Raw genomic sequence first — 20,910 nt, 5'->3', positions numbered from 1 at the left:
GTAACCGAAAGGTTGCTGGATCGAATCCTCGAGCCGACAAGGTAAAAATCTGTCATTCTGCCCCAGAGCAAGGCAGTTAACCCACTGTTCCCTGGACGCCGAAGACTTGGATGTCGATTAAGGCAGGCCACAGCACATCTCTGATTCAGAGGGGTTGGTTAAATGCGGAAGATACATTTCAGTTGAAGGTATTCAGTTGTACAACTGACTAGGTATCCCCCTTTCCCTAATTCACACCCTGTACTTCATCTCTTCCTCTCTGATGTGACTCAATTTCAGTTAATTACCATAGCTCCTGCCTTGTGCCAATCAATGCAATTTTGTAAATGACGAATCTCTATGGCGAGACGCATCATTCACCCAAGTTTGGTCAAAATTGGGCCAGTGCTGTTTGAGTTTGCATGTAAGGACGGACGGACAGATGGAGGGACAAAGACTTGCTAAAGTACAAAAAAATCTGCATTTTGACATGTCCCTTGTGCACTCTCTCACTTACTCCCCAAATTTCTCAGTTTTCATCATCATTGGAAATCCCTAGTTATTTTGTTGCTTTGCTTTTTTAAAGTAATTTATGAAGATTTATAATTTTATTTCATGTGATTTAGGGACTAATTCTTATGTTAAAAAAACCTGTCCCTCATTTTAAGATCAACCCTCTACTATGAACTGAACTCTCATTTGAATACATTTTTTATTTGAACCTTTTATTTAACTAGGCAAGTCGGTTAAGAACAAATTCTTATTTTACAATGATGGCCTACCCTGTCCAAGCCCTAACCTGGATGACACTGGGCATATTGTGCGCCGCCCTATGGGACTCCCAATCACGGCAGGCAGTGATCGAACCAGGGTCTGTAGTGAGCCCTCTAGCACTGAGATGCAGTGCCTTAGGCCGCTGCGCCACTCAGGAGCCCAATATGGTGTTACTATTACAAAAATAAATACATCTTAACAAACAAACTTGCATTCAATTGCCCCTCACTGTTGCACACAACCAGCTTCCATTCCCCCTGTCACAAAGGGATTTATGGCTGATTTATGGCCTGTTACGCTCCACCCTGTTACTTTATTTGGCACTTAATACTCACTTACTATAGGCCTATTTTAACCTCTTGAGACGGGAAAACAATTTTTTTAAATTTTTCAACAAGTTACTCTCATTTTGTGGAACGACCCCGTTGTCATTTCACTACCGATAGTCCGTGGTTTTTTAACATGCGTGTGTCTCCTTCAAGCTCAAAGTTGCATCGAAATGTGCTAATATGAGTTAATAGTTCTTCTGACATTCTATTTCCTGACACTGTCTATTGTCCCCCGTCTCTTTATTTTTGCACTTCCTCTTTACTGCTCGTTCTCTCGTGCATGTGTTTCTCCCTCTCTGTGCTTAATTAGCCAGATGTACAGACAAGAGCTGGGCCATATGAACAAAAATACATATCGCGATAAATTGCCTGAATTGATGCAATTAAATAGAACAATTTTATAGCATTAATATGCACCACAGTTTAAAAAAAATGTATTACCTTTTAAACTACTAGTACAAGTTTTATGGTTGTAGCCATCAATTGTCCCATTAACAGTCACCGATATTAGCAAACTTCACATTTCTCTAGTACAGGCTACTTATTGTAATGAACGATATCAGCAAAATGCCTGCGATAAGTGGTCGATGTTGATGATTTAATGGTTTATCGTCCCAGTACAGACCACATGTCACGACACGGCCCATCGCCGCACTTAATTTCCTGTCAGGCCGAGTCACCCGTCAATGTGACATGGGACTGAGGCTCAGTTAAATACTGCTCATGCAGTGTGTGTATTTGTAAATAGCAATACACAACTACTGCCAGTGCACACATGTGTCTGACTGACTGAATTGGGGGGAGTCTACTAGAGGTCGACCGATTAACAAAAAAAGCTGATACCGATTAACCGGCCTATTTATTTATTTATTTATTTGTAATAATGACAATTACAACAATACTGAATGAACACTTATTTTAACTTAATATAATACATCAATATAATCAATTTAGCCTTAAATAAATAATGAAACATGTTCATTTTGGTTTAAATAATGCAAAAACAAAGTGTTGGAGAAGAAAGTAAAAGTGCAATATGTGCCATGTAAAAAAGCTAACGTTTAAGTTCCTTGCTCAGAACATGAGAACATATGAAAGCTGGTGGTTCCTTTTAACATGAGTCTTCAATATTCCCAGGTAAGATGTTTTAGGTTGTAGTTATTATAGGAATTATAGGACTATTTCTCTCTATACGATTTGTATTTCATATACCTTTGACTATTGGATGTTCTTAGGCACTTTAGTATTGCCAGTGTAACAGTATAGCTTCCGTCCCTCTCCTCGCTCCTACCTGGGCTCGAACCAGGAACACATCGACAACAGCCACCCTCGAAGCAGCGTTACCCCTCGAAGCAGCGTTACCCATGTAGAGGAAGGGGAACAACTACTCCAAGTCTCAGAGCGAGTGACGTTTGAAACGCTATTAGCGCACACCCGCTAACTAGCTAGCCATTTCACATCGGTTACACCAGCCTAATCTTGGGAGTTGACAGGCTTGAAGTCATAAACAGCGCAATGCATTGCGAAGGGCTGTTTGAATTAATGCTTACGAGCCTGCTGCTGCCTACCACCGCTCAGTCAGACTGCTCTATCAAATCATAGACTTAATTATAACATAATAACACACAGAAATACGAGCCTTAGGTCATTAATATGGTCGAATCCGGAAACTATCATCTCGAAAACAAAACGTTATTCCTGTTACATTGCACAACCTTCAATGTTATGTCATAATTACGTAAAATTCTGGCAAATTAGTTCGCAACGAGCCAGGCGGCCCAAACTGTTGCACATACCCCGACTGCGTGCAATGAACGCAAAATGACACAATTTCACCTGGTTAATATTGCCTGCTAACCTGGATTTCTTTTAGCTAAATATGCAGGTTTAAAAATGTATACTTCTGTGTATTGATTTTAAGAAAGGCATTGATGTTTATGGTTAGGTACAGTCGTGCAACGATTGTGCTTTTTTCGCAAATGCGCTTTTGTTAAATCATCCCCCGTTTGGCGAAGTCGGCTGTCTTTGTTAGGAAGAAATAGTCTTCACAGTTTGCAACGAGCCAGGCGGCCCAAACTGCTGCATATACCCTGACTCTGTTGCAAGAGAAGTGACACATTTTCCCTAGTTAAAAGAAATTCATGTTAGCAGGCAATATTAACTAAATATGCAGGTTTAAAAATATATACTTGTGTATTGATTTTAAGAAAGGCATTGATGTTTATGGTTGGAGCAACGTGTTTCTAAGCGATTATATGCAACGCAGGACAGGCTAGATAAACTAGTAATATCATCAACCATGTGTAGTTAACTAGTGATTATGATTGATTGATTGTTTTTTATAAGATAAGTTTAATGCTAGCTAGCAACTTACCTTGGCTTCTTACTGCATTCGCGTAACAGGCAGGCTCCTCGTGGAGTGCAATTTAAAGCAGGTGGTTAGAGCGTTGGACTAGTTAACCGTAAGGTTGTAAGATTGAATCCCTGAGCTGACAAGGTAAAAATCTTTCGTTCTGCCCCTGAACAAGGCAGTTAACCCACCGTTCCTAGGCCGTCATTGAAAATAAGAATGTGTTCTTAACTGACTTGCCTAGTTAAATAAAGGTCTTAAACATTTTTATTTTTTTTTAAAACGGCCAAATCGGCGTCCAAAAATACCGATTTCCGATTTGTTATGAAAACTTTCAATCGGCCCTAATTAATCGTCCATTCCGATTAATCGGTCGACCTCTGGAGTCTACCTGCTTATTATTATTTTTACACAAGATTCAAAATCTGTATAGGGATTGTAGTTGATTATGGCGGCAGGTAGCCTAGTGGTTTAAGAGCAACAGGCCAGTAACTGAAAAGTTGCTGGTTTGAATCCCCCAACAGACTAGGTGAAAAATCCCTTGAGCAAGGCACTTAACCCTAATTGCTCTTGTAAGTCGCTCTGGATAAGATCATATGCTAAATGACTAAAATGAAAATGTGATATTTCATTTCCCATTGCTTTTTACATGCATGGCTTCCTATTGTTTGAAGCTCTTTTATTTGAAATGCAATCAAAAGTCATATGTATGGGCATTGTATGAACATTTACTGGAAGTTGTACTGGCATTTGGTTTCGTGATGGCTGTAGTTCTTGTCAATATAGAATTTACATTAACAGCAAGCCATGAAGTGTGTGTGTTTTCTTGCTAACATTTGAATAGTGTGTGTCACGTATATGTCTTTGTGGGGACTTATGCATTGTCAATATGTTATTGTGTGGTGTTTGCAGGTGTGAGAACCCACGTGTATTCAAGCTGGGGCTGATCTCGGGGTTTTGGTGGGCTCTGGCTCTCCTCTGCTGGATCAGCGACAAGATCTTCTGTGAGATGTGGTCCTCTGTCAACTTCCCCTACCTACACTGTGCTTGGTGAGCTTGAAACTGCATGAAAAGTCAGAGAAAGTTTTCATTTACATTTTGGTCATTTAGCAGACACTGTTATCCAGAGTGACTTAGTCAGTGACTTCAACTAAGATAAATAAAATAAATGAATCATAAGTGACAATGTTTTCAGACCTCAAAAGTGGTCTAATGGTGAGATGAGTCCATGTACCATGCTGTCTGATATGTAGTTCCAGCTACTGTATATGCCTCAATCTCAAATGAGTGGGAAAGATGGGTAGCTACCATTTTAATGTAATCCTTTTAAATGGGGTCACCTTGATGTTCCATCACACATGGTGCACGCATAATGATGACAAATATTCTTATGACAATGGCGTTCAGAATTATTTTCCCTTTTTAAGAGGCTTGAAGTATTTTATTAACCACTCTAATGTAGGGCTATTCAATTCTAAGGGTGGGGTATGAAACCTGCAACACCTTTGTTTTCAAAGTCCAAATCAGGTACTGATCTGGGTCACCAGAGGACAGCAATGGTTGGAAATTGCACCTGCTGTTTTTAAGAAGGAATAAATACATGAAGATTAAAAACATGAAATTGTCTTCACACTTTCTGTATTAAAAAATGTCCTTTTTCCTGACACCCAGCAGGCTAAACTAGTTGAAATTATGTTGTTATAACCAGAAGCTGGTTGAAATTGTCATTATGAACATCCTTACAATCATTTTTGCCCACTGGGCAAGTTCTTTCACATCAGTGCAGATGGAAGAAAGGAGATGAGGAAAGGAAGCCACTCAAGTTTTTTGAGATACACCATTAGGGCTAGTTTTCTGAGAAACTGGCCCTAAATGTTTTTGGTCCTGACCCCATGACTCTTGTTCCCACAGGCACATTCTTATCTGCCTAGCCTCCTACCTGGGCTGTGTGTGCTTCGCCTACTTCGACGTCGCCACAGAGGCCCCCGAACGAGGCCCGGTCATCATGTTCTGGCCCAACGAGAAATGGGCCTTCATCGGAGTGCCCTATGTCACTCTACTCTGTGAAACCAAGAAATCTGACTCTGTCAAGGTGACATAACCTCCTCAGGGCCCACTGTGCTTGGAAAATTCCTCACTATGAGGTGTTCCCCAAACATGCACACAAAATATGCCCTAATGTCAGATAATCGGAACAATGCATGTAGAATGCTTTAAAATGAAGTACCTCTAAAGTACTTCTCTGACATGGGTGACAAAGTCGACATAACTTGTCCGTTATCGCCTCAAAATGAAATCCCCTCACTCCCTTGTTGCATATGCAATAATGTTTATGCAACTTAGTGTCAAAGCACAAATGTGTCCCGCAGTCGTCTATTAAAGTGACATAAGTGAGGTAACATCAATGCTAAGAAACTTACCAAGTTGTGTTCATTAATCAACTCCGAATGTAATTCTCAGGCTTTGTTGAGGTGATCGTGAATAATTCAATTTAGAGTAAAGCAGTAATGTATATAGGTGTATTGCAGTGTTTCTCACAGAAATGTTACATTTTTCAGCTCTGGATCTACTATTCAAAATACTCACTGCCCTTGCATTTTCAGGCAATTGAGCACAAATGGTGAGGACCTTGCCATTGGTATATGTTGTGCAGTATTTACATTTACAGCGTAGCTGACTGATTGTTAATTACATTTACATTTTAGTCATTTAGCAGACGCTCTTATCCAGAGCGAATGTGAATGCATACATTTTTTATTTTTTTCCCCCGTACTGGTCCCCCGTGGGAATCGAACCCACAACCCTGGCGTTGCAAACACCATGCTCTACCAACTGAGCCACACGGGACCGTTATAGACGTGTATTAATTAACCCCTTAGACTCATGGGAATTGACCTATAGGGAGAAATTGAAATGTTTCTTACAGAAGAAATATGGAATGCATAACCATGGTAGCAATTCAAAGGGAACAGTTTGGTTAGTTATTGGAAAATTATCAGACTAAAGCTGAGGACACAACAGTTCTGACAGAAGACTGAATCCAAACATTACATTTTTTGTACATTTTACTTTCAATGTACTTTTTGCCGCATTTGTTGATAACGAAATCTAAAAATACTCTGGATACATTCAGTTGCACGATAAAAAATATTATTGGAAAATGTGGGTTAGGTACAACATATGACAAAAAAATGACAAGTGAGAGATCTAATTGGTGTTCCCAAGTGGCTTCTCCAAAGTGTGCACAGTTCTGAAGTAATTTCAATGCACTTTTTATGACTCAAAGAAGAGTCTTCAACTATAAGGAGCTTTTTTTTCCTTCTCTCCTAGCTGTGCCGTTGGGGAACTAGAGCAAACAGACATGTAGTTTTTTTGTTTGGAACACAGCCCTGCATCCCCATCTTTACACAATTACTATTGATTACGCAATCCAAAAACGGTCCATTATAAATCGCAATCTGGGTCAGGTGGGCATAACTTGAAAGATTGTTCTATTGCCAACATGACTAGCTAAATTATAAAATATGATCTTACAGTGTTAGGCCTTCACAAGGCAATTCAGAGAAGGAGTCATGCGTGCATTCAGATGCATGGTCCGCTGCAGATTTTCATCACGATACCACAAACAGGCTCATTCTGTTCAGGAAAGCCCAGGGTATAATGCCATGTTATCTGTACATCAAACATGTAATATACATGTTGACACTATATTACATGAGTTGATATAGTAATGTGAAGTGGACTCAGGTGTTTGGCATGGTTGTATGACATCAGTGGTATTATCATCCTCAATGTCTCATCTTTGAAAATACATTGAATCCTCATAATTTACAGCCTTTCCCTCACTCAGACAACAAAACATTTGCTAAAGTTGCCCAATTAGCGGGAGGGATGAAGGCAACTTCTTGTGGTGCTCAAGTTCAGAACAACTGTCAGTCAAAACCCATACAGAGCTGTGAAGCGGAAATCCTGAGCTCTGACTCATGTATAGCATGTTACTGTACAGCCACTGTGTTCAAATTTAGGCTCTTAGCAGTGTCAATCTTTTTCCACGCGTATATGGGTACGAATGTGAAGCGTTAACAGACTTTCTGTATACAGTATTATCTCAGTTATTGCATTATCTACAACTTATATTTAAGAGCATTTGTATTATATATTTTAAAATGTAAGGCAAAAGCAAACAATTTTTTCTCCCTGTTGAAGGCTCTGGAACACACGGATACCTTTTTGAAGTAAGAGGTGTTTAGCTGATTCTTATTTTAAACACTCAACCCCCTCAACCCTAGTCTTTACTGAATGCGGAGTATTAGAAGAGAAATGTAAGTCAAGTCTCAGATTGTCAGTTGTCATGAAAATGAGAGTAACAGAACTGAAATGTAAAACGCTGTCTCAACTGTTGATGATAGTGAATTGCAACCATATAAATACTCGCATAGGCATAAAAGGGATAGGTCAGTTACCATAGTAATTGTTTGCTGTTGATGTCTTCATGACGCCTTGACGACAATATTATGCTGGTTGTTACGTGGCCAACCCTACTGAATAGTTACCCACATGAAGAGAACTAAGAAAGTCTAAACTAGACAACAAGGGAGTGTTTGCACCTGTTATTTTCAGAAGGGAATAAGATAAAAGCAACAAGAAGAAAAACACAACTATCTTAATATTTATTCTACCTTTAGGACTAAAATACACTTTTATTATAGGAGATTCATGTGCCATTGAACATTAGTTTTTAGTCCAGGAGTAGATCTTCTCTGTGTCTGGGAAACTGGCCCTTATTATTTTTAGATTTCCTCCTGGAAAATAAGTGGTGCAAAATGTCACTGGTGCAAGTGCTTAGTAAACAACTCTGGATGGCCAATGAAGTAGGTCTATTTAACAAGTGGAGCAATTCATTAATAATTATGTTATGAATTTAAGTTGCTTTCTTAATTGTCATTTTTGTGCCAACATTAAAGTGTTTTTTTTTTTTTTACATTACTTTTAGCCCTTAGAGAAAAATATAAGGCATGCAATGCATATCCAAATAAGAGGCACTGTGTGTAGTGACAAGCCTTGCGTGAACCTGGTTGGCTTTTTCAATATGCCATGATCTGGCCTATCAGTTGAATCCATGTAAGTGAATTAAAATTGAGTAATTGAATACACCTGCTCAACTTTTGTACACTACCATTTGGAAGGGAAGGTTGTTGGTTGGAAGAGGCATAGCAAACACTTGACTCCAATAATAGTTTTACCACAAGTCATTTAATCTCAAGTCAATTACCTTTTTGTGGACTCCATTTAGAACTGTTCTGTTTTAAACTAAGCTATACTGTTATTTCTTTACACAGTCTGATACAATTTGTTTTGTATACAATTTGTTGGGTTGTGTGGTGTCAAAGTATAGGGGCAAACAAGTGCAGGAAACAACTCTATCCAGAGTCCACAAAGTGGTATAATTTTTAACTACAGTATCTGAAGTATTTTGTTTAGCCAAAAAAGTATATTTATATTTTCCTAAATGTAGAGCACAGCCGTTTAAAAGGATGCATGACAAAAAAAACTGAAGTATTATTATTTTGTATTGTCAACCATTGTAGTGAGTAGATGTATTGTATGGGAAAGGAATACTGTAACATGCAGTGCACTGTTTTGACAAAGGCAAAAAGAGCAGTGCTAGTGTCTACAAACCTTGATACCTTCTACCTGGATTTTATTTAAAAACCTGCAGACATGCAGGATGGTAACTGTTTTTAGAATATGATCAAGAATCATCAAGAATCACCATTCTGTTGCTTTCCAAGTATGAGTGATTTGACAAAGTCCAAAGCTTTTTTAACTTGTCAAAATATGTGTTTTGAATCCTATGACAGCCTGTGTAGTAGGCTAACTAATACCCCTTTCACACTATTGTGCACTTCCAAAGCAATTTGTGCTGGCTTCACATTGTCCTTTTCAGCAAGGTTCCAGCAACTAGTGGATGTGTAACTGGGCCAAGTGAGTTTGGCTTGGCTCAGTAGTGTGAGAAAAAACAAATGTAGGGCCTGTTTGAATGCTTTCACTTAAACAATTCAATTTTATTTCTCTCCCTTCCTCAAAGTAATCACAGATGTGAGAGGTTTGAATTGGTAAAAGCAGTGGGGTTTAAGCTTTACTTTTACTTATCCAATCGCATGTCAGTGATGGCCTCAAGGTTAGGGCGGAAAGAATTATGCATTTTCTATTGAAACGGCCTTGAGCTAGCCAACCTAAAGCCTACATAATTGTAACTTAGTTCAAGTGAAGTTTAATCTATAAAAAGAGTGTTCTTGATCCATCTCTCTACCTGCAATGACAATACATTCAAGTTGCACAGTAATATTTATTTTCAGAATTTATCCTGTTTTGTAGACAAATATTTTGAATGTGATTTGAAGTATTTTATATCATTATTTTTATTTTATGCAACAAAATATAAACTACTACAAAAAAATGCACTGTCTTTGCATTATTCATTTTGAGGAATTGATTTATATTATAACATCGAACACATATTGGAACATTATAGCGAGTCTGTCACAATCCTGCCAAAATATGAGTTTCTTTGATCACCAACTTACAACTATGGCTTGCTTTAAAACATGTTGGCTAGAATTGAAGCCTATTGTCATTGTACAGTGAAGTTAATATGTTAAAGCGTTAAGCGGCCGTATATTAGGCCAAGGACAATGTGCTGTCTGCCGTAGTCTTGTCATCTGTAGTCCTATCAACTAAAACTACCTGTTGATCAGAGTTTGTGCCACCAGGGGGCAGTGTGTTAAAACAAAAACTTACCGACCATCGAAACATAAGGAAGGTTCATTACCTGTAGCTTTGACTGAAGTGACAACCACAACACTGTCACCTCCATGTCATTGGAAAACCTTCATACACAGTGGATTGTGAATTTGTCTGAAAGCTGTCTGTATGGGATCAATTTGTGCAGTTATTATTTATTTTTAAATGTTTTATTTTTACATGTAGCTACATTCCAAAATATATGTGAGATTGATTTGCAAACATTTACCAGATTAGAATGCTGAACTTTGACGGACTATTTAAACAATGACAGATGAGCAGTGCTGTTTTTTGGAATTGGCAACTTCAACACAAACAATAACCACTAAAGAATAACATTTAATAGAATTCATAATGTCCATGTGTTAGAAATTAGGGCGGACTGTCCATGCCCACCATCTTGATTGTAGATCAGAGATACAATGCCAAATTTGTACTCCTATCGGGCATGTTTCTCAAGTTATTCCTTCTCTACTGCATAATAGTTAAATTATTTTCTGATCATTGTTTGTACTTTATGTACAGTACATGCAACATTTCACTGCCGTAATTGGTACAGAATAGAGTTGGTAGGCTACACTTCAGTGTCAGACTCCTCACATCCCAGCCTGGATCCATAGACTAGATGTAACAAGTGGTGTAAAAATACCTGAAAGTACTAAAGTCATTTTTGGGAGTACCAGTACTTTACTATTTATATTTTTTACAACTATTACTTCACTACATTCCTAAAGAAAATGATGTACTTTTACTCCATACATTTTCCCTGACACTCAAAAGTACTTGTTATATTTTGAATGCTTTGCAGGATAGTAAAATTGTTTAAATTACACACATAATGAGAACATCACTGGTCATCCCTACTGCCTCTGATCTGGGGGACTCAAACACATGCTTCATTTGTAAATTATGTCTGAGTGTTGGAGCATGACCCTTGGCTATCCATAAATAAAAAAATAGAAAATGGTGAAGCCTTTATTTAAGGAATTTGACTTCGACTGCTGATACTTAACTATATTTGAGCAAACACATTTACATCTGATACTTTATATTTAAAACCAAGTACTTTTAGACAGCGTATAGCGCCTTTCAGCAAAGAAATGTATTCTTAATAATAATACTTGATGGGAAGTATGTATTTGCCCAAAAAATAATGAGCCTATTGTTATTATTCAGAATTATTATTAGTAGTACTATTATGCAAAATTTTACTAAGAAAATACACGAAGCCTCATATTGAGAGATTGTTTCAGACCTTAATAGAGGGCTCTTATGATACACAACTGGCTATTGGACCATATGAGAGGGAAGATAATGGGTCAACTCACAGCTGTGAAAACTGTCCTTAGGACATTTGCACATTTGTTGCCTCCTGTGCCTGAACCATAATGTTACTTTCACTTCGAAGTTGCACCTGTTAGCTATATATGTGTTCAAACAATTTAGGTTTTTCATTTTTATATATAATCATGCGAGTCCCAATGCAAACAACTAACTATATTTTCATAATAAAAACAAATGCAATGACAATAACAACAATCATAAAAAAAACAAATGTTACATTTAGTCTTTCAGATCTTGTCTGATGGAACATAAGAAATTTGAAAAAATTATTTAGTAGAATGCTGTATGTCTAATCAGTAATAGGATGTTTGTTTTTGAATAATCGACAGGCTGGCTCAGTGGGCAAGAAAGGTGAAGCAATAAAGCCACTAAGTTACAAAATGAGACCAACAGCTGTTTATTTTACCGTTTAATTTGCTCTGGGTAAAGTTCCTATCTGATTTGGTGACACTTTTAATCTGATTACTGTGTAGGCTAATTATTCCTGTGAGTACAGTCTAACAAGTTTTGTTATTAGTCATTTTTACACTGTACTTACAGCAGTAACCCTAAACTGTAATTGCAATGCTACATTTTACTAACAGAAATAATTACACAGTAATTATAGCACGGTGAGTGTTACTGGGCTGTGTGACTATAGATTGGGGTGCCAATTTGGTTAGATGGCCATGACAGTATGAGGGACTGGAGTAGGACATTAGTTTGGACATTTGGGATAAAGCCCTGGGACAGGCACGTGCACAGATAGAGACCTAACTGTACCTGAGCACCTCACCCTTTGCCCTCCCAATCACCAAGTGCCCCATTGGGTGGCGGTATAGGTCATCATCAAGTTCGCCACCCCCCACCCCGTCCATTGGTTTCGCCTTTTGGTCTGCCCTGGATCTCGCGCACGATTGGTTGCGCCTGTTTCCAGGTCTGTCCACTGAGATTGCGCGCGCCCGGTATCCGATCATACGTGGTGTGTGTGTGTGTGTGTGTGTGTGTGTGTGTGTGTAACAAGCTACATATTTTAAATATCAACAGTACTGCCACAGCAGCATAACATTTGATTAACACTTTATAACACTTGATTTACATCATCATCAAGATTCGGTCTGTTTGGCTGATACGCGCAGCAGTGAGACGCAAAAAGAGAGGAGAGGAGCGGCTGCATCAACTACCCTCTGACCTAACTCCATAATTTCTTCAGTCGGGAGTTGCAGGTGTGTCAGCAGCAACAGAGGTAGTTGAATCTAGCTAACCACAATATACTACAATATCCACACAGGCCACTAACCAGCCAGACATATATCATGGGTTAGAATATTATACTGTGAAGTTATTATTTAGGAGAATTTAAGATAAAATAATTTTTACTCATTGTGATTTATCGAGCTAGCTAACTTGCAAATGTCCATCAATCATCAACATCAATGATCAGTTAATAGCCCACCCTCTTTTACCGACCTCAATAATGTCTTTAGGAGGCAACGAAGTTAGCTTGCTTACAATTTGTGATGAGTAAGTGTGTTGTTGCAAGAAATATACACTGCTCAAAAAAATAAAGGGAACACTTAAACAACACAATGTAACTTCAAGTCAATCACACTTCTGTGAAATCAAACTGTCCACTTAGGAAGCAACACTGATTGAAAATAAATTTCACATGCTGTTGTGCAAATGGAATAGACAACAGGTGGAAATTATAGGCAATTAGCAAGACACCCCCAATAAAGGAGTGTTTCTGCAGGTGGGGACCGCAGACCACTTCTCAGTTCCTATGCTTCCTGGCTGATGTTTTGGTCACTTTTGAATGCTGGCGGTGCTTTCACTCTAGTGGTAGCATGAGACGGAGTCTACAACCCACACAAGTGGCTCAGGTAGTGCAGCTCATCCAGGATGGCACATCAATGTGAGCTGTGGCAAGAAGGCTTGCTGTGTCTGTCAGCGTAGTGTCCAGAGCATGGAGGCGCTACCAGGAGACAGGCCAGTACATCAGGAGACGTGGAGGAGGCCGTAGGAGGGCAACAACCCAGCAGCAGGACCGCTACCTCCGCCTTTGTGCAAGGAGGAGCAGGAGAAGCACTGCCAGAGCCCTGCAAAATGACCTCCAGCAGGCCACAAATGTGCATGTGTCTGCTCAAATGGTCAGAAACAGAATCCATGAGGGTGGTATGAGGGCCCGACGTCCACAGGTGGGGGTTGTGCTTACAGCCCAACACCGTGCAGGACGTTTGGCATTTGCCAGAGAACACCAAGATTGGCAAATTCGCCACTGGCGCCCTGTGCTCTTCACAGATGAAAGCAGGTTCACACTGAGCACGTGACAGACGTGACAGAGTCTGGAGACACCGTGGAGAACGTTCTGCTGCCTGCAACATCCTCCAGCATGACCGGTTTGGCGGTGGGTCAGTCATGGTGTGGGGTGGCATTTCTTTGGGGGGCCGCACAGCCCTCCATGTGCTCGCCAGAGGTAGCCTGACTGTCATTAGGTACCGAGATGAGATCCTCAGACCCCTTGTGAGACCATATGCTGGTGCGGTTGGCCCTGGGTTCCTCCTAATGCAAGACAATGCTAGACCTCATGTGGCTGGAGTGTGTCAGCAGTTCCTGCAAGAGGAAGGCATTGATGCTATGGACTGGCCCGCCCGTTCCCCAGACCTCAATCCAATTGAGCACATCTGGGACATCAGGTCTCGCTCCATGCACCACAGACTGTCCAGGAGTTGGCGGATGCTTTAGTCCAGGTCTGGGAGGAGATCCCTCAGGAGACCATCTGCCACCTCATCAGGAGCATGCCCAGGCATTGTAGGGAGGTCATACAGGCACGTGGAGGCCACACACACTACTGAGCCTCATTTTGACTTGTTTTAAGGACATTACATCAAAGTTGGGTCAGCCTGTAGTGTGGTTTTCCACTTTTAATTTTGAGTGTGACTCCAAATCCAGACCTCCATGGGTTGATAAATTGGATTTCCATTGATTATTTTTGTGTGATTTTGTTGTCAGCACATTCAACTATGTAAAGAAAAAAGTATTTAATAAGATTATTTCTTTCATTCAGATCTAGGATGTGTTGTTTAAGTGTTCCCTTTATTTTTTTGAGCAGTATATATGAATATTCTAAAATGAAAATCGCTACGGGGCTGTTATGAATTTTGAGAAATTAATGCTTAAAGTAGATTCTTTCAGGTGGGGGGTACATTTTGAGCCCCTGCCCCCTGAAACGTCTGTGCACAGCCCTGCCCTGGAATACTTGTCCTCAATCAGGTAACCAGCTTACAGTTTTAGCAAGAATGGCACCCTTTGAGAACAGTGTCCTCATCACAGTAGAAACCTCTTCCAAAACCCTAGACAGCAGAAGAATGCCAGGTGATATGGCTGCTAACTGTACTTATCAATAACATGTCTTTATTGGACTGTGGGCATTTTTTTAAATTTAAATGTAACCTTTATTTAACTTGGCATGTCAATTAAGAACAAATTCATGTTTACAATGATGGCCTACCCAGTCCAAACCCAGACGACACTGGGCCAATTGTGCGCCGCCCTATGGGACTCCCAATCACGGCTGGATATGATACAGCCTGGATTCGAACCAGCTCTTGCACTGAGATGCAGTGCCTTAGACTGCTGCACCACAAGTTTGCAGTTCCCCCCCATTCACACACACATCCCCTAAGAACAATTTGACAATTGTCCCGATTACGTATATCCTAAAGAATTAAACTAATTTAGTCAATTTGTCATCACAAGGAGTGTAACTCTTTTCTTTAATATGCAACTTTGCTTTTTTAAATTAATTTTACTAGGCATGTCAGTTAAGAACAAATTCTTACTAACAAAGACAGCCTGGGAACAGTGGGTTAACTGCCTTGTTCAGGGGCAGAACGACAGATTTTTACCTTGTCAGCTCGGGGATTCGATCTAGCAACCTTTCAGTTACAGGCCCAACGCTCTAACCATTAGGCAACCTACCGCCTTTGCAAGTCAAAACAAACTGCTGCGCTGTGGTATAGGCATGGACATTAAAACCAGGGTATATGCACAGATAGAACAATGATGATATTTCACCGGATGTATAAATGTGAAGCATCCGCTTGGCGTTTCCACTCACTATCAAATATGATGGTGAGAAGAAGCCCAGTGGCCGGCAGTGAGAGAAGATAGAACGAGATGGATTTTGGCCAACATTCTGCAAATGTTCTCATCGATTAAACATTTGACCTCAACACAGTTTTCTGTTCCCAAAACTTGAATCTGTTACGAACAGAGTGGACTAAGATTTGTAGACTTTACCCGTTGGCAAACATTTTTTATTAATAAATAAACAAAACGTTCAGAAGGAGTGCTAGGGCGAATCGAGTTTTTGCGTTCTCTTACGGAAATATGCAAATACATGCTAGAACGCGCCAATATGATCTCGCTAGCTCGTGCTTGGCTCTGCGCGCCTCCTAAGTGTTCTGCCAACTATGACTCATTTGTTCCCGTTGGAAACTACAGGCTGTGGTCTATCTTGGGTTAGTTGTAAACATCTTTGTTAAAGGTCTATTGCCGCGTTCAAAACAACTGGGAACTCGGATAAATATGAGGTCAAATCATGACGTCAGTGAACTTCAGGTCGGAAAATCGGAGCTCTAGAAAAAGGAATTCAGAGTTGGATGACCGTTCAAAACGATGTTTCCCAGTTGTTTTGTACGCACTGAAGTCGGAAGTCGTAGATTTCCAAATTCCAAGTTCCATGTTCCGATCCCAGTTGTTTTGAACGTGGCATATATACTCATGACAGGAATGCTCTCATTGGTAGGCAGACACGTCCATCAAATAACAGCCATGTCTAGATCATGGACCAGACAGACGAAAGGTTTTAATCTGGTTGGGCTCATATACTGTAGGGTGAAATATATATATATATATATATATATAGGATACGACATTCGATATTTGTTTTAAAGCAGAAAGTTTGTGACCCTACGCATTTCAAAGAGGAAGCAAGATGTTGAACGTTATTACACGCTGAACATTTGTCGGAACATTTCTACTGGTTGAACCGTTAACTGCGGGTTTTCCGAAACGATCTGTCGAACCCAAACCAGATTGGATGTGATTTAGCCCTATTCTGGTGGGCGACATTTGTAAATGCGAGCCAAATGATGTCCGGAAAGTATTTCAAGGCTCATGAAGTCAGTTGCTGTATCAAATATTTCATATTTGGATTCAATATAATATTTTGGGTAAGTAAATCTGCTATATGACGTTTTCAGTGTCTGTCATGGCTTTATAGACTAGCCTACATCATATTGAAATGCTTTTCAACCTTGGCCTGCGTTTCACATATGGGGGAAAATGGGCAAGGCATTTGTATCGTTCATGTTTTTTAAGTCTTACGTCAACGGATGCAATAAATAAGATAATTCAACGAATTGAAATCTGAATGCAGTGCACATTGGGTTATTGGTCGACCGTTATTAACATTGAATAGGTGCTTTATGAGGAGACCAACATACGGGACACCAATAATAGCCGAATCGGTGGTGAATGCGGCAATGTTGAACTGAAATAGTAGAATTATGGTTTATTTTGATAAACGCGGGGTCCGGACATAGATAAGCAGCTTTCCTCTTGCTGCTCGTTGTAATTCTAAGTATCCATTTGTGATTACGTCATAATGTCTTTTTTTTTCTCTCATTAAATTTGTAGGCCTACTGCTCATGGCACCCCTTAAATGAAATGCAAGGTATAGCAGCTTACATCTGATAACATGCTCCCTCTATTGTTTCTATTTTGTAACATATTGGCATCACTGTGCATGACGATTATGTCAACTTGCAGACTATTGAGAAAAATATCTACTTTATCTGATATTTAATCTTTATTTAACTAGGCAAGTCAGTTAAGAACAAATTCTTATTTACAATGACCACCTACCAAAAGGCTTCCTGCGGTGATGGGGTCTGGAATAAAAAATAAATACAATATAAATATAGGACTAAACACACATCACAACAAGATAGACCTAAGACAACAACATAGCAAGGCAGCAACACATGACAACACAGCATGGTAGCAACACAACATACAACAACATGGTAGCAGCACAAAACATGGTACAAACATTATTGGGCACAGACAACAGCACAAAGGGCAAGAAGGTAAAGACAACAATACATCCAACAAAGCAGCCACAACTGTCAGTAAGAGTGTCTAAGATTGAGTCTTTGAAAGACGATATTGAGATAAAACGATCCAGTTTGAGTGTTTGTTGCAGCTCGTTCCAGTCGCCAGCTGCAGCGAACTGAAAAGAGGAGCGACCCAGGGATGTGTGTGCTTTGGGGACCTTTAACAGAATGTGACTGGCAGAATGGGTGTTGTATGTGGAGGATGAGGGCTGCAGTAGATATCTCAGATAGGGGGGAGTGAGGCCTAAGAGGGTTTTGTAAATAAGCATCAACCAGTGGGTCTTGCGACGGGTATATGGAGATGACCAGTTTACAGAGGAGTATAGAGTGCAGTAATGTGTCCTATAAGGAGCATTGGTGGCAAATCTGATGGCCGAATGGTAAAGAACATCTAGCCGCTCAAGAGCACCTTTACCTACCGTTCTATAAATTATGTCTCCGTAATCTAGCATGGGTAGGATGGTCACCTGAATCAGGGTTAGTTTGGCAGCTGGGGTGAAAGAGGAGTAATTACGATAGAGTCTAGATTTATGCAGCTTTGATATGTGCAGAGAGAAGGACAGTGTACCAACTAGCCATACTCCCAAGTACTTGTATGAGGTGACTACTTCAAGCTCTAAACCCTCAGAGGTAGTAATAGCACCTGTGGGAGGATAGGCATTCTTCTTACCAAACCACATGACCTTTGTTTTGGAGGTGTTCAGAACAAGGATAAAGATACAATGTTTCCTTCTGGCCATGCATATATCAATTGCCAATAGGCTGTAGAATGCATGAACTGAGGCCTTGCCTCCAAATCTGTGAAAATAAATGGCATTCTCCATTGAATCCTATAGCCATACTGCATAGGGGCCTATATGTAATTATAGCCTAGAGTAGATATACACTCACCGGTCAGTTTATTAGGTACACCACCCCGTTCATGAAAATTGATTGCTCCTACAGACAGTGAATCAAGTGGCTGTGGTTTGCTATATAAAGCAGGCAGACGGGCATCGAGGCATTCAGTTACTGTTGGATTGAACGTTAGACTGGGCAGAAAAAGCAACTTTGAGCGTGGTATGTCATTGCCAGGCACGCCGGACCCAGTATCTCAGAAACAGCCATCCTCCTGGAGTTTTCGCACACGACAGTGTCTAGGGTTTACCGAGAATGATGCGACAAATAAAAAACATCCAGTCAGCGGCAGTCTTGTGGGCGAAAACAGCATGTTGATGAGAGTGGTCGAAGGAGAATTGCAAGGATCGTCCAAGCTAACAGCCGGGCCACAAACAGACAAATAATGGTGCAGTGGTGTGCAGAACTGCATCTCGGAACGCACAACTCTTCGATCCTTGTCACAGATGGGCAATTGCAGCAGATGACCACACTGGGTTCCATTCCAATCAGTTTAAAACAAGAAGAAGCGGCTCCAGTGGGCACGGAATCACCAACACTGGACAATTGAGGAGTGGAAAACCATTGCCTGGTCCTATGAATCATGGTTCCTGTTGCGTCATGCTGATGGCCGAGTCAGGATTTGGCCTAAGCAGCCTGAGTCCATGGACCCATCCTGCCTCGTGTCAACGGTACAGGCTACTGGCGGTGGTGTACTACTGTCCAGCATGGACCAACATCCCTGTGGAACGTTTCCGACTTGTAGAATCCATGCCCCGAAGAATTCAGGCTGATCTGGAGGCAAAGGGGGTACGACCCGGTACTAGATGGGTATACCTAATAAACTGGCAGATGAGTGTAGGTACGCTACAGTGTAACTGAAGTCTGGGTAGGTTTACTTGTTCCACGTACATGTTTGCGACATGCACAATGTCAAGGATTTTATTGAGTTTACAAATGTAATGTTAACATGTAATTACTCAAGTTGTAGCCTAAGTAGTCTACTGTAACAATATTGTATTATCATATTAATATTTATCTCTACAATAATTTAATTGTGCCTGCCGAGTTGGACCAGTAGCTGGAAGGTTGCTGTTTCAAGCCTCGGGCTAGGTGTAAACTGGCAAGTACTGGCAGGTGCCATCAACTGCATTTGTGCATCTGAGCAAGGCATTTACACTTAAACTGCTCTCCATCCAGAAGAGCTGCTCCATGGCTGACACTGCACCTCTCAACGTGTGTATATACAGTGTATATACAGCACAGTATATGGGGAAAGGTTCAGATATACAGTATACACATTTCTGTTTCTTATGAAATGGATATCTATATATCTATTCTATTCAAATCTATCCTAAGGGACAATTTAAAGTGGGACCCCTAAATTCATGATTGCAAATTGCCTTCACTGAAGTGACAGGTCGAGTGGCACTAAAGGATAAGGGGGCATGAATTACATCTATATCCAAAATCGATAGGGTATCCTTGTACATACAAATGTATTGAAGTTGTAACACATTATATAATTTTCGCCATCAATACACTCCAAAAAGACCAGAAAACAAATGCAGATATGGTGCATGCAACGTGTTTCGACTATGTCTTCTGAAGTGAACCATTATACATCAGATTGATTGTTTGAGTCGTACAGTATACGCTGGTATAGTCTGTGATATCTGTTGACACAGTGCTTCCCATAGCCTACAATTTGTTGCCATTGTAAGATGTTCCCATGCTGATTGATAGGTTAGATTATACATTCAGTAGACTACTGATGGAATCCTTGTCTTCTAAAACAACATGAATAATAATAATTTTGGGCTAATTATTTATTTTCATATACGGTAGATCCTCACATCTTGTTCAGCATAACTTGACAGATGAAGTGAACTTCAGGTTAAATGTACACTACAGCACTCTAATAATACACAGTGAGGCAAATCTAATTGTCACGGATGGATGTGCACTATATTAATTCACGTATATATGACTTCTGTTGTAAGGATGTAGATCCATTGATATAAAACCTATAGGCAGATTCACTGGACACAATTAAGCCTAGTCCTGGACTAAAAAGCGCTTTCTATTTGGAGATTCTGAGCCAGTTTCCTGAACATAAGCCTCTTGGACTAATAATAATTTTCAATGGTCAATCTTAATTTGAACATGGTTTTTAGTCCAGCACTAGGCTTAATCTGTATCATGGAAACTGGCCCATAGAGTGCTCTTTAGTCCAGAACTAGTCAAGGCCTAATCTTGCCTGGTCTAACATCCGTTTGTGCTGTTTTCCCAA

At 40.1% G+C, this 20,910-nt stretch overlaps 2 protein-coding genes across 2 annotated transcripts in view; both read left to right on the top strand.

Annotated features, from left to right (window-relative positions):
- The window catches only part of LOC106602712 (alkaline ceramidase 2), a 46,542-nt gene extending 36,648 nt beyond the window's left edge, over positions 1-9,894 (top strand). The window contains exons 5-6 of the mRNA XM_014195512.2: positions 4,345-4,482; positions 5,344-9,894. Coding sequence (XP_014050987.1) covers positions 4,345-4,482; positions 5,344-5,533 — 328 coding nt within the window. The 3' untranslated portion in view covers positions 5,534-9,894. The remainder of the gene's footprint in view (positions 1-4,344; positions 4,483-5,343) is intronic.
- A 6,325-nt stretch (positions 9,895-16,219) lies between these two features.
- LOC106602713 (tetraspanin-5) overlaps positions 16,220-20,910 on the top strand; it is a 42,065-nt gene continuing 37,374 nt past the window's right edge. The window contains exon 1 of the mRNA XM_014195513.2: positions 16,220-16,796. Coding sequence (XP_014050988.1) covers positions 16,713-16,796 — 84 coding nt within the window. The 5' untranslated portion in view covers positions 16,220-16,712. The remainder of the gene's footprint in view (positions 16,797-20,910) is intronic.

The sequence above is a fragment of the Salmo salar genome, chromosome ssa04 (assembly GCF_905237065.1).
Source record: "Salmo salar chromosome ssa04, Ssal_v3.1, whole genome shotgun sequence".
In the NCBI taxonomy this organism is placed as follows: Eukaryota; Metazoa; Chordata; class Actinopteri; order Salmoniformes; family Salmonidae; genus Salmo; species Salmo salar.
The sequence above is the reverse complement of the archived record's forward strand: the minus strand, read 5'-3'. Positions and strand labels throughout refer to the sequence as shown.